We start from the raw sequence: 19,559 nt of genomic DNA on the forward strand, positions 1-19,559 counted from the left end.
CGGGCTGCAGCAGCAGCAGCGTGGCCAGCAGCTCGAGGCAGGGGATGCTCCCCCGCTGCTCCGCTCTCCTGACACCCCCCTGCAGCACCGCCTCCAGCTCTGGGCTCCCCAGCACAACACAGACAGGCCCCTGCTACAGCGGCTCCAGAGGAGGCCACCAAAATGCTCCCAGGCCTGGGACACCTCTGCCGGGGAGAAAGGCTGAGAGCGTTGGGGCTGCGCAGCCGGGAGAAGAGACGGCTGCGGGGAGACCTCACTGCGGCCGCTCAGTGCTGAAACGGGGCTGAGAGGAGAGAGGGAGACTCTTGAGCAGGGCCTGCAGTGACAGGACACGGGGGCTGAGCGAGGCCGGGCTCAGGCTGGCCATAAGGAAGCAATGTTGGACCGGGAGGGCGGTGAGGCGCTGGCCCAGGTTGCCCAGAGAAGCTGTGGCTGCCCCATCCCTGCAAGTGTTCAAGGCCGGGCTGGACGGGGCTTTGAGCAACCTGATGGAGTGGGAGATGTCCCTGCCCGTGGCAGGGGGTTGGACTGGATCATCTTTGAAGGTCCCTTCCAGCCCAACCCACTCTGTGAGTCCATGATCCGATGACAGATGCATCACCTGAAGCCCTCGATCCAAGCGAGCAGCCTTCAGTAGCCACATAAGCGAGTCGTGGCAGTGGGATGTAAACCTGCACGCTTAACCTCAGCTAATATGTACGTGACCACTTGCTTATCGCTCACAGATCTCTTCTGTGTCCCTCACAGCCCCATCTGTACGTGCAGGTTATTTTGAAACCCAGCCGAGGCTCGCTCTTCCTTCACACACACAAAACGCACTGCTGTCGTTAGTCGTTTCCTTCTTGTAAGCCTCATGCCGACACCATCGAGATAAGCAAAATGCCCAGAAGAAGGAAACGGGGTTAGCAAAGGTCACAACCGCGCTACTGAACCATCAGCGCCATGCTCGCCGCTCCCATTTTTGCCACCTTGCTGCTCCCTGGGCTGCCAGCGCCCGGAGGTCCCCTGTCACCCACCTCCTTGCAAGCCCCAGAGGTCTACGGGCATAAATGCCCCCAGCATCTACCCCCATCAATGGAGCCATTTCCCCCCATCGACGGCCCCCAACTTCGTCCGCACTTGTCCACTTCGCAGCCCCTCCGTATCTGGCCCGGTGCCATCAATGATTCAGAAGATGGTTGATAAAACACGGCTCCCACCCATTTTCTTTTGAAGCCCCCAAGTTCTGCCCTGGAGGCTTCACGTATGGGGAGCTGGAGACTTCACATGGAGCACGGCTGGTGCCCATGGGGCTGGAGATGAAGCCATGCCAAAATACCTTCACCATCTGCCCTCGCATGCCTTCCTCCCCCTCCCAAAGTGCACGGAGCCCCTTCCCTTTGGTAGTCTCCAAACATCCACCTTAGGCGATCTTCGAATTGCCCCGTCAGATGAATCATTTTCATTATCTGCTTTTGTTTGTCCCTTGAATTGAGACCCTCAGACCTGGTGGCAATGCCACGCGCGCGACGCTTCAGCTCAGTGCCCACCAACACTTGCACACCCACCGCCCAGGACCTTCTCACACCTTCTCCTGAGCTCTATCTCCATGCAAACCCAAAAGATGGGGGAGAAGGGGGCTGAGGGGATGCTCCCGGCAGATGTGCGATGCATACGCACACCTCAGCACCTCCAACAAGCCCTAAATGTTAACAACTTCAGCGCAGCTGCCTAACGAACGAGGAACAAACTCGTCTGAGATGAAACCACCTGATGCAAGAGGTTGGGAAATGCCAGAGCAAATGTTTTCCCTCCGGCCGGACTCCACCCTACAGGGACCAGTTGCTGCCAGACCCCTGCCAGACCCTGCCTGCAGTCTGCAAAGCAGTGCTGGAGGGCCGCAGAGGCCGCAGAGGCTGAGCCTGTCTCTAGCTAACGGGCAACGGCAAAAGTATTTATAGGAAACAGGCAACATATTTACAGCCCCGGGAAAGTTTCCAGCTCTGGGTATGTTCATATGTAAGCGCCGTGCGGTTGCAGGGAGAGGTCGGAGGAAAGCGGGTGACACCGGCTCGCAGCAATGCCATCTCCTCCTCCGAGTGCTCCTGGAGTTTTTTCCGCTTTCTTTGGTGTTGCAGGTCACTTGCCAGCTCTCTCACCCCCCAACCCGGCCACCGAGACCTCTGTCCGCCTCCCTGTCTCCCGGAGAGCCGCTTCCCAGCAGTGCCGGCACGCTGTGGGCTCCGAAGCGCCACGGGTTTGCAGCCTGCGGTCTTGCAAAGGGGCAGTGGGCTCGTCTCCCTCCCACCAGACCCAGTGGGATCAAGGTGCCCGTTTCAGTCCGGGTGGAAAACGGCAGAGCAAATGAACTGATGTCCAAATGACAGAGAAAAAGGACATTTTTAATTCACCGCTCAGCATCCCCCCGCAGGCGGCAGGCTACCAGTGCCGGGATGATGCCCTGTGGCTGAACCTGCTCCCCTCTCCCTCAGCAAGGACAGAGCTTGCTCCCAGCATCCAAACCTCTGCCATTGGGAAGGTTTGACCTTTATAATTAATAAATACTGGTTTACTAAATACATAGGACCTAAGCCTACAGATATTTAGTAAATACATAGGACCTAAGCCTAAAGGCCAGAGAAGGCTGTCAGCACTGGAGCAGGATGGAGCTCCGTGTGCATCCCTCTGGGATCTCCCAGGACTTTAGAAACGAGCGTCCAGCTTTGTTAAGCCACCAGCGCGGTCCCCAAGGCCCGGTCCCCAGCAGCCCTCCCCGGCGCCCAGGCCACCACGCACTGCCAGCTGTAACCGGAGCTCAGCACCCCGCGACACGGGGTGTCCGTTCCCCGTGCAGAGGAGCAGGATGGGACAGAGGAGGAACAAGGGATGTTCTCTGATGGATGTATAACTGGAAAATAAACCAGTCCCGTTCTGGTGTGCGAGCTCAGGCTTTCCTCATGGTCTTTTAAAAGCGCTAGCGGGCCACGCTCCCCGTGTTCGACACCTCTCCTGTGCCTGCGGATGCTCCCCACCGCAGGTGATGCTCCCCGAAAGGAGCTGCGTGACTTTGCCAGGCTGCGAGCATCTGGCACGCCGCCCGCTCGCTGGGTGTGGAAAGCACCTGGGGAGCACATGGAGCCGGGGCAGGGATCTCCGCTGGGACGCAGGGTGGAGCCCGAGGTGGAAAAAACCCCAGCGTATAAAGGAAACTGTGTTTCATATGTTATTGCTGCCTGTCTGAGCCTTACCAACAGGAGAATGGCAGGCACGATTCCGTGCAAAAGGCTGTGAAATCGCTTCCCGAGATCTAAATATTGGTTTTTACTCATTTTCCTTGTTCAAAAACAAACACCGCTGGCTGGAGTGCATGCTAGCGTGCCCTTCGGCTTACCCAGCCCAAGAAGAAAGGGTTGCACTGTCCCGCTCCTGCCAGCCCCAGCCCTGAGGCTGGAGAGTGTAAAACCCAGCTCCGGCTGTGGAAAACACGCCTGTGCCTCCTGGCAGGATGGGGAAAACGGATGAGAGGCACTTGGACTGGGCACAGACAGCAAGAGGCAGCTCCGTCGGGAGCCTCTCTGGCTGCAGGAGGTGATGCCCCCGCACTGGGAGCCACTGGAGCCTCCTGGCCTACGCACGCGTGATCCCACAGGGACACGGGCCGGGCTCGGGGGGTCAGGGGGCTGCATCTGCCACCCTGCTCCCTGTCTCCTCCGGCCCTGCGAGCGGGGTGATGCATCCTCCGCAGTAGGATGGAGTTAGGGGGGATGCAGAGCCAGGAGAGCCCTGGACACAGCCCTGCCTGCCCACCGCCGCCCTGCCTGCACACCGCCGCCCTGCCTGCACACTGCAGCTGCAGGCAGCAGCACAGCCCCAGCCCAGTGCAGGACAGGCAGGCAGGGCAGCCGAAGGGCTCTGCAGCCCGAGGATGCTCCTGCCAGAGTTAAACAGGGCAGAGGGAAGGGCAGCCCCAGTATCTGCACGTTGTTGCAGGAAATTGGAGGGTATAATCTGAGAGGGAAATCTCTGCTCTTGAAAGCAAATCACAGCATCCGGAGCACGCACGATGCTATCACTGCCAACCGCTGGGCGTGCGTCGCTGGCAGAGGGGCACACAGGACACCAAAACGACGAGGTATTGGCTCCGCGAGACGAGGTGTGTGCTCCTGGCTACGGATCGACAGCTGAGCTGGAACTGCAGTCCGAGCAGGCACCTCTTCCCACACCATCGGTCATCCCCCCTCCGTCATACAGCACTCACGTCGGCAAACGAGCCACGTGCAGCAACTCAACCCCGCTCTCCCAGAGACAGGCAATAAGGCTGGCACAGCAAAGTCCTGAAGTTTTTCAAGTACTTAAAATCAAACATCCTCCTAAACACCCCCAATTTCATTCTTTTTCAGCAATTCAGCAGTTGTCGGACACTGCCAGGCCAGCCCAGCCCAGGGGCCAGTGGCCCTCACTGCCCCCAGGGCATCCTCCTGCAAGGGATGTGCTCTGCTGGAAGGTGACAGGGCTGGCCGGCGAGACGCGGGGACGAGGGCTCGTGTGAAAGCCGGCGGGTGACAGCCAGCCTCTGGGACACAAAAGCCACAGGGATCAGACTCGTCTGGGCGAAGGTGGATGGATGGCTGAGCGAGGCACCAGCCCGCGGACCGCGGGAGCCGCGCCCAGTGCTTCTGCAGAGAAAAACCTCCGTGTTCCTATGGCATTCGGGGAATCAGGACTTTTTTTATGTTTTTGGATAAATAAAGAAGATATTGTGCTAGAAACCTACTGACTGATATGATCAGAAACAGCCCAAAGAGCCCTGAACACAGCCCTGCTGCCGTGGCCGGTCCCCCGCGCCGTACCCAAGTGTTCACCAGCGAGGCACGGAGAAACAGAAATCCACATGGTGAGAACTGATGAGAATTTGTACGATGCTGCTACCTGGGAGAAGAGCACATTGCAACTAAACACCAGGACCAGGAAAAAATGCAGGTGAGAAGCAGACGTTCCCATATAGGAGCACCCCAGCTGCCGGGACCGCCCGGGCATCGCTGCTGCGGTGCTGTGGTCCTTACGTGGGGCAGACGGAGCTGAGCACTGGTCCTTCTTACCCTGTAGGGCTGGAAAAGATGGAAATACCTAGGATGAGAAGAATAAGCTCTTGCCACGGCCACTCATGCTGCTCACAGGACGCTGGGTATTTCACCGAGCAGTAAACTCGCTGCTTCGCTTTGCAGGCTGGAAAGGAACAGTCCCTTGGAGGTGCGGGGATCAGCTACCCAAAATTTGCTTAGCGTCAGAAGAAAGGAGCCGGCAGACTTCATCCCCTCTGATAGGAATCAGCAGTTCTTAGCATTTCCACAATGGGCAAAATCCCTTTTTCCTGCTGATGGGAAGAGAAGCTGGATAACTAGAGAGTAATTGCTCCTGGAGCTAGTAAATGTGGCAGGAAGGGAGGAAAAAGGGTTAAAATGACAAACGATGTAACAGACACAGGCTGGCTAATTGCCATTTCCATGCGATGGCTGATTAGAAGAAAGAATTGGTTCAGATTTGACCTCAGATTAATTTTTTCCCAAGTAAGTCCCATTCCCAGCAGGCATCAACCAGCAGCAGGGACCCAAAACGTTTCCCGCGTGATTAAAAACACTCGGAGGGGGAGATGGCAGCCATGGCATGCCCCAAAATGGCATCCAAGTATTAAGGGATTAATGGAGAAATCCAGAGGTGATACAGTTAATTATATATATATATATATATATAATCAGTCCTGGTGGGATGCCCGGGGGAGCCCGTGTGCCCCTGCCCTGGCTTTGCACCGCAGCCAAAATCCCAGCTAATTTTCAGGGGCTGAAAACCACAGGTTTTGTTAAACAAACTGTCCTCTCCATTTTGCTCCTATTTATTCATGGCTGTGCAGCAGCCGAAGCTTCGCTTCCCTCCCAGTGGGCAGAAATCGCTGAACATTTTGTCTGAGCTCTTTGCTCAGCACCCAGCAGCTTTAGCAAATACCTGATCGCTTATCCACCCCCCAGACATTATTAATTTCTGCAGCTTCGTCCAACACCGCCGGCAGATGGGGAGCTCTTCTGCCAAACCAGCCACGCCAAGGCACAAAATCTGGGGGTTACGGAAAATGCAGGCAGGGGTGAGAAACCTCATTCCCTGGGAAAGCCGCCTCGCGGAGGCTCAACGGCTGGTGTGAGGGCATTGGGAATACGGCAAAGGAGAAAGAAGACCCAGTCCGAGTGGAAAAAATGCAGGACATGGTTCCCAGCTCAGCACTTGCAGCAGTGGGACTCTTCAAACTTGGACATCTTGGCTAAAAAAATAATAAAACTGGAATGCATAAGCAGAGAGCAGCCCTATTTCTAGCTGCGACTCCTCCCTGTGTGCTTGGCCTCCCAGACGACTCAGAAACTCAAGGCACTTCTTTCCGAGCTATAAAAAGAGCTGGAGCAGGACTGCAATAGCCGGGAAGACAAACAAGAGGGAGCGTGTCCTCCCGTCGAGGCCAAGAGCATCTCACCGGGAGAGGAGCAAAGCCAGGAGATGGTCTTGCTCAACCCAGCTCCTCAGCTAACGTCACCTTTTGAGGTGCCCGCAAGGAGGGAGGGCTGTGGGGCACAGCAGAAACTCCAGGCTGGATCCCACCCACCGAAACGTTGGCTTGTGTCGTCTCCCGAGTCATCCCACCGCCTCTCACCCCTCCTGCGCGAGGAGGAGTAGTGAAGGTCCAGCTTCATGCCGTGCTACGTGTGAGCCCCCCCACCCGTCACCCCGGCATAAGCCCGGGTCACCAGAGCAAAGAGATGCTCTGTGCTGGGGGGGAGGCACAGGTACATCCATGGAGAGCTGTGGCAGGTACCACGGTGAGCAGAGATGGGGCACAACGCCTTTCCTGGGACCATGGGGAAGAATGAGCCACACCAAAACGCAGCTCCCTGCTCCCCAGGTGGGCTGCTAAAGGGGTTAAAAACCTTGCCTGACACCTGCTCCACACATCCCAGCAGGACACCACGGACCATGCAAGTTCCAGGTGACTGAATGAGACCATAAAATTCAGCAAACTCAGAAATACCTACCTTTGCCCTCTCCAGACAAGTATTTATCTCCACGGAAGCAGTCAAACCTTGCTGACTCTGTCAGAACATTTCATTCCCATTTGTGAAGTGCACAAAATGTTTCTGGCTGGGAAAACACAAGGTCTCCACCAGGTCACAGACTGGGAATGGCTCCACCAGAAGAGAGATGACTTCTTCAATGACTTCATTGACTTATTCAATGTCACTGCCTTATTCAGTGCAGAAGTCATCAGCTCTTCTGGTGGAGCCATTCCTAGTCTACATTGACTTCTTCAATATGGAAGAAGTCAAAGTCTTCCCCTGCCTCCACTTCAGCATTGCCCTGAGACCTTGGAAAATCTTCACACACTGCTCATCGGTGGGGTGGGACTTTCGTTGTGAGCAGTTCTGAGGGTTGTAAAGCTGGACTGGGTGGCCCACAAGGTGCAACCTGAAGACGGCGCACTTGGTGCGCACAGTAACCGTGGCTCAGGAGGAAAGGGACAACCACGATGCCCACGGACCAGCAAGGGTGAGGGCCAGCACCAGCGTGACCTGCTGCCAAGCCCACTGAGATGCAGAAGTGCTGATCAGGGCTTGATTCAGTGGATTGCAGAGATTGCATTTAGTCCACACCTGGATGAACACTGCCCTTCACCAGCGGCAGGTTGGGGATCTGAGGGCCACGTCTGGTTTGCGCAGAAGATGCAAAGTGCTCTTTGCAACCATACCCAGAGCCTTCCCCTGCCCAGATGCCCAGTCCCGGGGAGCACTGCTTGGTGGGAGCTGTAATCTCAGGACATGCATCGCTAGGTCAGTGAGGTCTACTGCTGAGGTCTCAGCACTCAAGCCATCACCTCTTTTCTGGGCTCTCAGGAGGAGGAGGGACAATTCCTGGGTGTCCCTTACGTCCTGGCACAAGCACCTTGCAACCCCATTTGCACTTAGGAAACCCTGTATTCTTGTTCACTTCCATGTGAACACAATGACTGGAAAACACTATTTTCCAGCCAGCATCTGCTAAATAAAACAAAAAGCGATGCCAGGCACTCTCTAGAGAGCACCAAGCTGCTCGCGTGGAATAAGAGACAAATGGTAACAATAAATAGCAAGTGTCCAGCCCAGCCCTGGTGAGAGAAGCCTCTTCTCCCAAAGGGTCCCTTTGTTTGCTGCAACTTGCCTCTTTTCTGCGTGGTAATTATTTAACGTGCCCTCCTCTGTGGCAGCGCCTCGGCTGCCAGCCCAGCTCCAGCGGCACGGCGGTGCTGGCCGAGGGGCTGTGCCGTCTCACGCAGGAATCGGGTCCCTCGGCAAAGCGGTGAACGCGGTGGAAAGCTGGGTGGTGAACACCAGACCCCAGGAGACCCCCAAGGAACGTAGACACCAACGGCCTCTGATGGAGTGTTTGGGGCGGCAGGACCAAAAACCCACCCAGGAAGGACACAGGCTGATGCTATTAAATTGGGATTTATTGCAATCACATCAAGCTGGCTACCAGTCAGACGAGGTAAAAATAGCATGTAAAATTATGAAAGTCCTGGAACAAAGTAATCACAGCTTCAGCAATCTGATCTGCAAGCATGCTTAGCAGGGTTTTGTTAGTTTGCTCAACTGCCAAGCAACAAACAATCATCTTCTCCACCTCAACACTCAAAGGATGGCAGATCTGGGCAACTCAAGTCAACCTCCCAACCTAAGTTTCATGACAAAGGCATAAAAAAAAAGCCTGGTAACCTCACTATGAGCTGCATGAAGCTGAACGAGCTCTGGAGCTATTTGATTTCTCAGTAACACAGCTTTTGCAGCCACCACGCTGATGCTTTTGGCATTGGTGGGAACAGAGAACGCAATGGTGTCCGAGCACCAAACTGGCACGGCCGGCTAAAGGCAGGGCAAGAAGGGATCACCAAGCATATGCCAAGCCCCGCGGGAGGGCACAGGCTCCAAGACACAGCTGAGGGACATACCCACCTCAAAGCCTGCGGTGGGGTCTGGGACCATCTGGGAGCATCTCTGTGCTAGACTGAAGATGTTGTTGGAAGCCATGGCCAGGGTCATACCCTACAGCAGCCGCAAGGCTAAGCCCGTCCTTGTGGTACAACACCAACCATGACCACAACCAGCCTACGCCACGCTCTCTCCATCGGTGTGAGACTTGTCAAGCTGCCGAAACGTCCCACCAAAGAAGGGAGGGACCGAAATTCTGTGGTTACAAAAGGAAGCTCCATGCGCTAAGACACAGTTTTAATCTGAACCAGGGTGAGGTTTGGTTGGCCATAAGGAAGCAATGTTGGACCGGGAGGGCGGTGAGGCACTGGCCCAGGTTGCCCAGAGAAGCTGTGGCTGCCCCATCCCTGCAAGTGTTCAAGGCCGGGCTGGACGGGGCTTTGAGCAACCTGACCGAGTGGGAGATGTCCCTGCCCACGGCAGGGGGTTGGACTGGATCATCTTTGAAGGTGCCTTCCAACCCAACCCACTCTGTGAATCCATGATAAAATATTAAATGTCTCCATGTGCCTTTGAGCAAGCAACACTCACCTTTTGCATGTAGACCAGGGATCATTTACCTTCCACCGTGACTAGCCCGGAACAGCACACAATGTATAATTAGTCCAGCCGTGGGCTGGGACTCGCGCATCCGGGCTAAAATACTGGCTGTGCTGCCGGTTTCTGCTGTCACCCGGGGAACAGCCTGTCCCCAGGAAGTTTGCTTATTTGGTGACTGTGCAAAATAAATCAGCCAAGCTGGTGGCAGAGATTAGGGCCAGGATCCGGCCCTTCCTCCAGCCCTCGTGCTGCCGGGCTGGTTGCTGGTCCCACGTTCCCGCTGCCCCAGCATGGGTCAGTCTCGGGGCAAAGTGGAGAGGGACCGAATTTCTTTAGGACAGAGGGGTTTTAAGTCGATTCTCCGCAGCCCGCGCCAGCACCCAGCCCGCCAGGGCTGAGCCATGGGGCTGCCCGCAAAACCGCCTCTCCTGCCTGCACTGGGGTGATTGTGGGCCAGTTCTCATCAGCCCTCCCAGCGTTGCTTGCTGGGCGCCAAGTATGTTTTTTTAAACGTAATTATTAATATTCTTAATGAAAAATATTTTTTTATTAAAAAGGAACTTTTTAAAATGAAAGTGTCAGATTTGTGCAAGAACAAGCCTGCAAAGACGTGGCAACCTCTGGCTCTAACCACTGCCCCTGTTCTTGCTTGGTTCGAGCTACATCCAGTTTTCCGGCTCAGAAATACACATGTCCGAGGACCCGGGCGTCTGTCGAGCTCCGGATCTGTGCAAAGGTTAGGGCAGTCGTTTTAGCCCACCAGCCAGAAGAGCGAATGAGTTACACAGCCGGAGGCGGGTGATGGGATGAGCACGGGCATGGCATTTGGGTGCCGGGGCTCACGCCTCGCTGCCTGCGTGCCAGACGGTGCTGGAACAGGCGATGCTCAGCCTGGTCCCGCCTCGCACCCGTGGGACGATGCGCTGGGAGCTGCAACGGGCACCTTCTCCCCCTCCTCGGTTTCTCAGTCTTCAACCAAAATTGTCCCTCCTGCACCTTCAGCCCTTTCACTTTGGTCTCTCCAGAGGTTTTTTCCCCTGGAAGAGCAAAGCTGGGATGAGCCACCCTCTCCTCGTGACGGGCACCCGCTTCCCACCTGCCCTTCCCCACCATTTTCCCTGGGCTCAAGGGTCACTGCCAGTGCCAGCAGAGGGGACCATGCTCAGTCCAGAGTCCTCCGACGGGGAATTTGGTAAAAATAATCCGCCTGGCTGGCTGCTTCTCTCCAGCTTTGCAGGAGGATGGAGTTAAACAGGCTGACGTTCAGAGGGCAGGAGCCCCCGTGCTCATTAGCGCAGGACACGCTTGGCGGGGAGCCCTCTTCTAACTGCAGAGCCACCGAATTGCAACCACCCCGGCTCACATCGCTCATGCTGATCTGTATTTTAAAGATCAGATTTTAAAGAGCCTCCTGTAACCATCAGGGCAGTGCGTGCTGAGCAAGGGCAAATGGGTTTTGGGTCAGCAACGTCCCCCAGCCCTTGGCATCCCTGCCTTCCCGCTCAGCCTCCGGCGTGATTTGCAGCAAGGGCCCCCCTTGTCACTTGGTGGTCCAAAAACATCGCGTCCCCATCGGGAGGAGCGCCCTGAACTCGGTGGCAGATGTCCCCCACTTTCAGCACCAAACCTATTTATCCTCCTGAGCATCAGCCGCTTCTGGAGTCCATCACCACATTAAAAAAAATCAGTTATTTCTGCATATATTTAAAAAAAACCAAACCAACCCCTCCATCCCAGATTGCACTAAAGAGAAAAGCAGCCCCTAATCTGGTAAAAGACAAACTATTTTCTTTCCCTGGGGATGGAAATAAGTTCCTAAGAGGGACTCGCTGAAAAGAGATGAGATGACTCATTTCTTCGCTGCTGAAGCTGTATTCAATCCCCAGCACCTCTAATTCCGATTTAAAAGACAGGAGACCGAAAGCATGAGGGGTTCACACAGCACAAAGCACAAGAGCTCATTTTCCTGGAGATGAAAGAGCCATGAATTAATCCCCTGTATCACCTCCTCCCCCAGGATGGGCTCAGCTGCCTTCAGCCCTCGCTCCCCGCAGCCAGGAGCTATTTTTTCCTGTTCTTGCTAGTGTCAATATGTTTCTTTAAATATCTTTTCAGAGAGGCTATATATATAGCCCCACTCTGGTGCTTTGAAAGGAGCCTCATTTCCTGTGTAAGAACTGAAGTTCTTGGCAAAGCTGCCGGCGGCTGCAGCATCCGAACCACAAAAATTGTTTTTTTCAGTAGTAAAATGGTATTTCCTCTGCGACTGCGAGTCGTACCAAGCCGGGTCTGGTCTGAAACCAACGGGGCTGCTGCGGATGGGAGATACGGTGCCGTATTCCCAATTATGTAAATGATGGGGGAAAGGGATTAATTGCATTAACAGCAGCGGTCGAGCTGCAACGGTGCCCAAAGGTGGCCCAGCCCATCACAGGGACCCGGGTGGGCACAAAGCTGCTTTCAACCTGCGTTTGGCTGTGAAAAATTTTGGTTCCCACATCAAAAGGATTTACTAACCAACACTGGGGGAGGAAAAAAGAAAAAAAAAAGCCCATTTCATTTGACATCACTTTGTGCCATATACGTTTTCTCCTTCTTCCGCACGATCTTTACACGCCTGGTTTTTGAGAGGGCTCCTCCAGCAGCACGGCAGGAAAGAAAACAGCTTTCCAGCCCCTGTGAAATGGTGATGGGATGCCTCATGGATGCTCAGGACCTTAAAAACCTTTCTGAAGAGATGTGGCATCAGCTGCGTTCAGCGTGCTGCATCTCCCCACTGGGAAGCCCCGAGCTGCAGGGTTTGACACCCCTCTGCACCACGTCGGGGACCTCTTAGGATAGGAACAGTGATGCAGACAGATCAGCAATCACCTTCTGCTGCAAATATGTCTTGCCAGGGTAATTTCTGAGTCATAAATTGCTTTTCTTGCTGGTCCAGCAGCAACACACAGTCCTAAGGACCCAGCGTGCAAACGTGCCAGAGAAGGTGGTGGCCACGGGCAACCCAAGCGGTCCACGTTTCTCTTTGCTACTCGGTTACCTTTCTCAGAAAAAAACTGCAGTCAAAGAAGATAAAGTGCAAGTTTTTTTAGATTTTCTGGAGGAATTTTAAACACAAAGTGTCTTCTCCCAAAACTCACCACTATCAGGACGGATCATCCTTGGGATTGTCCCCAGTGGACAAGTGCACAGGGACCCTGACGGGAAGGTAACCTTGGTACAAGGCAGCACCACGTCTCCTGGCACAAAGCCCCAGCAGACACGAGCTCTGGGGGACAAGCACAAAACTTCTGTCCCCCTCCACAACCCCAGGCCGTGTCTCCACCAGCGCTGCAGGAATGTCCTCATCACTGGGACCCAGCACTGCCTCCGGAGTGGGCAGCCTGCAGTGGTGTGGGGCACGATGGCTCATGATGTAGCACGGCCGGGGCATTGCAGCAATGAAATACAGGAGAGTTATGTTGCCGTCTTTGTAGCCCAGAAGACAATGTGCAACCACAATATACTGCTTTCCTTCTGCCCAGAAGCCACAGGGGCAGGAACAAGGACCGGAGCTCAGCGCACGTCCTGCTGGGACTCCAAGGACACTTCCTCTGTCTTCACTTTCTGAGCACATTTGCTCCTCTCCAGCGTTCGGTTTCCTGAAATAGGGAAAGGGGCCGGTACAGGAGCAGCTGAGCAGAATCACGCTGGGTCAGGAAGGAGATCCTCCCAAGCCTCCGGCTTTCCAGGGGCCAGCTGGTGCTTGGGGATGCCATGCACCACCTCCGTGATTCTGCACTGATGCCGTGTGGCACCCGGCCTCGCCGGCCACGTCCCTGCCGGGAACGAAGGGAAATTCCCCACAGCAGTCCAAAACATAAGTGAAGAAGCAGCCCAGCCTGGCATTTCACCCTGGTGTGCATCCTCCGTGCCCCGCAGAAGTCCTGCGTCCTTCTGCCTCCGTTTTCACCCTCAAGACCTTGGCTCATCCGATTGCTGAACATCTGGTCTTTGCCAAACCAGGCAAGCAAGTCAGCACAGAATGAAATTCGCTCCTCGGCACCATCATGGCACAAGGATGTCTGCTGTGGTCAACTGCGGCGAGGAGAAGGGGAGGGAGACCCAAAGAGGGAAGATCCCAATGCACCAACATAAACGAAGAGGTCTTCAGACCTTCCCTGCAGAGCTCCGACACCAGGACATGCTCCTCAAGACAACCAGGAGAACTTGCAGGGGATGCAAACGTCAGATACCATGTGAAATACAAACATTTAGCTCAGCACATGGCAGAATTTTCCCTTTTGGTGGTTTTTCTCCTCCCTTGGTGACCTTTGCTCTGTCCAAAGATTTATTCTACCGAGGATGAGGCAATGAGGAGCAGTGAATCACAGCAAGTGAAACACCAGCAAAAGGGAGACAGTCGTTGCAACACTCATCCCCTCCATGGCATTGATGCACCCCGTGCGGCCATGCATCTGCAGAACAGCACAACTGCAGGATTTGGTGTCCCCGTTGCTCAGCTTTCCATGAAAACTATCAACGTTGACAGCAAAAGAAAAGGGGAGCCCTTGGGCATGTGTCCAAACCAGATGGCCCAGTCTCTACGGTTCTCACTGACCAGCTCTCGCCCAGCAGGCAGCAAGGACGCGCGCAGCAGCACAATGGCAGGGACACCGCGTTTCGGCACGTCCTAGGGTTTCTCACATTTGCATCACCAAGAAAACCAAGACACTTAACCAACCGTAGGAGAAGAAAAGAGGCCACCGGGAAATTTATTCCCATTTGTCCCCAAGCCAACAGATGGACGTTGTCAGGGCAGAGCCATTGCGCAATGCGATGACCACCACGAAAGCATCCCACCTCCAGAGTTTCCCACCACCATGCGAGTGTCTCACTACCAGAATGTCCCACCACCACGAGAGCGTCCAGCCACCAGAATGTCCCACAACCACCAGAGTGTCCCACCACCAGACCTTCCCATCACCAGAATGTCCACCCACCACCAGAGTGTCCCACCACCAGACTTTCCCATCACCAGAATGTCCCACCACCACCAGAGTGTACCACCACCGCCAGAGTGTCCCACCACCAGACCTTCCCATCACCAGAATGTCCCACCACCACCAGTGTCCCACCACCAGACTTTCCCATCACCAGAATGTCCCACCACCGCCAGAGTGTCCCACCACCAGACCTTCCCATCACCAGAATGTCCCACCACCACCACCAGAGCTTCGTCGGGTGCTCTTGTTTTTCCAAGCTGAGTCTCAAACCACATAAATCGGGTGGTGCCAAGCCCAAGCAGGTGTTCTTCAGGCTCACCAAAGGCCCATTTTGACACACTTTCTGCCTGTTCGGGCTCTTTTAGCCCAGAATAGTCTTTCTGGTGAGTGCGCTGCTGTCACAAGACAGACAGGTTTGGAGGTGAGGAGGGAATAAGCCTGTACATGCAGAAAGATGGGTAAAACCTCCATTTTAAAGGCCATTTAACAGATTAAACTTTTCTTAAGAAAAGCTACTTTCAAAAAAAAAAACACCAAAAAACCCCCAAAACCACAAAGTTTCTATGAAGAAACTCAGAAAGAAGAAGTTCGACAAAACCCGCGGGTGACCAATGTGTGGAAGATCTGAGGGGTGCCTGGCAAGTTCCCTAAACTGGAGAGAAAGAAAAAATTATGCAAAAAAAAAAAAAGGGGGAAAAAAAAAGGAGCAAGAAAGGAAATTGCATAGAACTGAACACACAGAAGAACCAAAAAGCCAGGGAGGGACTGAGCTCCTAAAAACACACGCTGTGTCATTTGGCTGCAAATTGGAGAAGGCAGGTTAAATCCAGCCAGCACGGACGTGGCAGCGGGCGCGAGGGCCGGCGGCGCTGCGTGCCGCGGGTGCTGCTCCTCCAGCCGAGCCCGCCGCCCTCTCCGCGTCTGCCCTTCCCGGGGGAGCGGCGGCTCTCGGGGAGCACGTGGGAGCTTTGGGGATCCCACGGCATCGTTTGCTGACACACGGGACCAGGCAGGGAATTGCACGCACAAGCTAGTCCCAGTTGCACCTCTAATGCTATAAATAATTGATTTTTGAGGTAACTTGAGCAAGGAAGGTAAGACGACTCCCCGCGCATAACCTCACGTCCAAGCTTAAATCCTGATGTTTCTTTTTCTGCAAAAAAACCCTTCAGAGCGGATCCTTGGTCTTCATTTTCATTACCAAGCCATCACCCACGTGCTGTTCCCACTCCGGTCTCATCCAGGTCCTGCTCCCCCCCTGCTCTGCTCCCAGAGCAGCTGCCCCCGCCGGCCGCCCGCCCCTCGCCTGCCTCAGTTTCCCTTCCGCTCCCACGGCAGGTCAGGACGGCACCGCTTCCCCTTTACTTTCCACCCCTGGACACCAAAAGGCCCCATCCCGGCACCCTGGGTGCTGCTGGGGGGTGAACAGCGGCCGCTTCCCAACACGTGGGTGCCTCGTCCCGCGAGTGCCCCACGGGGGCGGTCCCTGCCCCGCGCCCTGCCCGCGCCGGCTGTCCCCGAGCGGCACGGGAGGTCCCCGGGGCTGACACCCAAGGGGGCAACCGGCCCTGCTCGCCACGGAGCCGCGCCGCGTCCCGGGGGCAGAGGCCGTCGTCTCCTGCCTGCCATAGCGTCCCGCTGCCCTCCTGGGTGGGTGGAGCCAGCCCAAGCCCCGCCCACTCAAGCGATCTCCACCTACCTGGAGTAGCCCCGCCCCCTGGAGCCACCCCAGCTCACCTGGGCTGGCCCCACCCACTCAGGCCAGCCCCGCCCACCCGCACAAGCCCCGCCCAGTCGTGCTGCCACCACCCTACTGACCAACCGGAGCAAGCCCCGCCCACTGGGTCTGGCCCCGCCCACTCGACTAAGCCCCGCCCACCTGCAATAGCCCCACCCACACAGCCAGCCCTGCCCACTTGAACCAACTCCTGCTACCTGGTGGACTCCGCCCTCCAGCAGACTCCGCCCCCCAGCAGACCCCGCCCCAGCAGGCCCCGCCCCCGCCGCCCCCCCCCCCAGCATTCCCCGCCCCGCGGCCCCGCCCCGCACCTGGGCACGCTCGAAGCTCTCCCGCTCCGCCTCCAGGCCGCCGCCGCCCGCCCGCCGGCTCAGCACCTTGGGCAGCGGGTTGGCCACCTGCTTCATGGAGCTGCTCACGCGGTCCATGGCCCCGCCGCGCCCGCCGCCGCTCCGGCCCCGCCGCGCCGCGCCCTCGCCACCGCTCCGCTCCGGCGCCGCCGCTGGCCGGACCCCGCGCCATTGGCCCGCCCACCTGCCACTCACGCGTGAGCACGCCCCGCCGGTACCGCCTCCACGCCGGCGGCTCCGCCCGCCGGCCCGCCCCTTCGCTCTCATTGGTCGGCCTCACTGCCACTCGGGAGGAGCCCCTGGGAAGGCGGGTGCTTAGCCGGTTCGGGCGGCCAGCTCACGTGACCGCCGCCAAGCTCACTGGTCCGGCCGGACGCCACTCAGCGCCAGCTCCCGCCCCTCCGCCAGAGCCCCGCTCTCTGTCCCGCCTTCAGGGACCCTCCCTTTTAGCACCGCCCACCTCAGCCCTGCGGTCACGCCTCCGTCCCATCTCCCTGTCGTGATTGGCCTTCGCCCCTGCCGCTCACACCCCGCTGCCCCTCCCCGCGCCCCGCCCGTGCGCGGCGTGGCGCCCCCTGGCGGGGATGGGTGGGGCCGCCGAGGATCGGGGCCGGGGTCGGGCCGGCCTGCGAGGCCGCTGGGGCCCCGGCCGGGAAGGGCCCCGCGGTGCCCGGCCCAGCCCCGGGGCTCAGCGACTCCCCCGGGGCTCGGGGGACCCGGTGCCGAAGGGCTCTGAGCTGCGGCGGGAGCCGGCCGGGGTGGGCAGGCCCGGCGGGGTCCCTCAGGCCCGGGCGTGCGGCCTGCTGCGCTGAGGCCCTGCCCCGGGCTGCGGCCTGGCCCGGCCCCACGGCGGGACGCGGCCTCTGCGCTCCCCCGCAGCTCGGCCCACGGTATAACCAGGCCACGGGGGGAGCACGGAGGCGTGGGGCCCTGCCGGCTCCTGGGGGGGGTGCGGGGAGCCCTCGGCTGAATCCTGATGGATTCGGGGCTTCGCAGCCCTGCCCGGGGTGGGGGAGGTGGGGAGAAGGCACCCCCAGGGTGTCAGCGTGGAGAGGGCGACGGCCGCCTGCGGGAAGGTGGTGCGGGCCCTTGGCTTTTGTGTCGTCCCGGCTGTGGATGGGGAGCTCGGGAGAGGTGTAGGAGGCAGCTGTGGGCAGAGCTGGCGGAGCGGAGCGAGAATAGGTCTGGTAGCATTGGCAGAGGGGCAAAATAATGGTTTCAGGTGTCTGAAAAACAAGGAAGGAGAAGCAGGAGAAGGTTTTCACTTCCCCGAAGAGCTGGCAGATTGATGGCTGTGATGCTCTTCGGCATAACCTGATCCGGGCTCGCGTCTCTGGTCTCTTCGCTCATCAGAGACTTGTGCTGGGGCCTGGTCTTTGCCCTCTCTCAACCCGGCAAATTGCCGGACTGGGGCTGTGTCCTGGGTTCAGCTGGAATAGAGTTCATTTTCTTCTTAGTAGCTGGTAGAGCGCTGTGTTTTGGATTTAGGATGAGAATAATGTTGATAACGCACTGATGGTTTGGTTCTTGCTGAGTAGAGCTTACACCAGTCAGGGGCTTTTCAGCTTCCCATGCTCTGCCTGGTGCCCAAGGAGCTGGGAAGGGGGCACAGCCAGGGGGGCTGGCCCAGACTGGCCACGGGGCTATCCCACACCGTATGGCGTCGTGCCCAGTATATAAACTGGGGGAAGAAGAAAGAAGGGGGGGGACGTTGGGCGTGGTGGCGTTTGTCTTCCCCAGTAACTCTTACGCATGACGGAGCCCTGCTTTCCTGGGGATGGCTGAGCACCTGCCCTCCCATGGGAAGCAGCGAATGAATTCCTTGCTTTGCTTTGCTTGTGCGCGCGGCTTTTGCTTTACCCATTAAACTGTCTTTATCTCAACCCATGAGTTTTCTCACTTTTACCCTTCCGATTCTCTCCCCCGTCCCACCTGGGGGGAGCGAGCGGCTGCGTGGGGCTTAGTTGCTGGCTGGGGTTAAACCATGACAGGCTGGCTCCTGTGGTTTTGACCAGGAATCCCATCCCGCTCTGGAGGTGAGTTTCCCACTGGGACTTTTCCCAGAACTTGAACATTTCTGCAAAATTCAGACAAATCAGCATTTTTGCAAAGAGACTGAAACTCTCTACGGCTGCTGCCCAGTTAATCCCCAGTGATGGCAAAGGGGGCTGTGCTGGGGTCGTGCCAGCTGGGTTCCCAAGTCCTTAAAAGCAGCTCACACAGAATCAGTGTCCTTGCTTCAGGTGGGGAGGAACCCAGCCTGTCTGCAGCTGCCGGGGGCGATGGGGCAATCTGGGAACAACTGGTTAGGATGTGGGTTGTCAGGAGCTCTTGTGCAAGCGATTCTCCCTGCATAACTCACTTCTGTGGCTTATTTTCCAGCTGAAACAATTGCCACAAGCCCCCTCCTGTAGCTGCCCCGCAGGATGTCGAACAGGCTGTTTGCACGAAGCCTTACGTGTCTCTGCACCGTGGATATCAGATTTGCAGCTGATGGGAAACGGCCTGCACCGTGCAGCAAGGCCATCTCCTCCCACCTCAGCTTGTCTCGCCTCCCCGTCTGCCTTCTCTCTAATGGACTTTCTGGAAATCTGCCTCCTTCCTTGGGGCTGGTTTCAGCGGAGGTTTAATGGGTTTAATTCAGCTACAATTGCAGCGAGGTGATTAATAATTGAAGAAATGAAGTCATTGCCGAATAGAGATGAAGGAAAGACAGAACAGAGGAGGGCATTCGACAAAGGACAGCGAGGTCCTTGCGATCTGCCTGCCTCTCCCACCCCTCCGCCTGGCTAAAAGCATCCTGCTCCTGCACGACCCCTCCGGCACGCAGGCCCGGAGCTGGGACCTCGACCCCAAGGCGAGGGACCACAAGGCTTGTGTTATCTGCTCCCTCGCGCTGAAGAGCAGA

At 56.9% G+C, this 19,559-nt stretch overlaps 1 protein-coding gene across 3 annotated transcripts in view; it reads right to left on the minus strand.

Annotated features, from left to right (window-relative positions):
- The window catches only part of HIP1 (huntingtin interacting protein 1), a 51,654-nt gene extending 34,853 nt beyond the window's left edge, over positions 1-16,801 (minus strand). For 2 of the 3 annotated variants that reach the window (XM_087751815.1, XM_087751814.1), the window contains exon 1: positions 16,613-16,801. In XM_087751815.1, coding sequence (XP_087607941.1) covers positions 16,613-16,729 — 117 coding nt within the window. In that variant the 5' untranslated portion in view covers positions 16,730-16,801. Of the gene's footprint in view, positions 1-9,569; positions 9,626-16,612 lie in introns of those variants that run through there. The other variant, XM_087751817.1, reaches the window with a different exon arrangement.
- Positions 16,802-19,559: the final 2,758 nt, after the last annotated feature.

This window comes from Nipponia nippon, unplaced genomic scaffold (assembly GCF_047370975.1).
Source record: "Nipponia nippon isolate SJK-2023a ecotype South Korea unplaced genomic scaffold, ASM4737097v1 scaffold_15, whole genome shotgun sequence".
Classification (NCBI taxonomy): Eukaryota; Metazoa; Chordata; class Aves; order Pelecaniformes; family Threskiornithidae; genus Nipponia; species Nipponia nippon.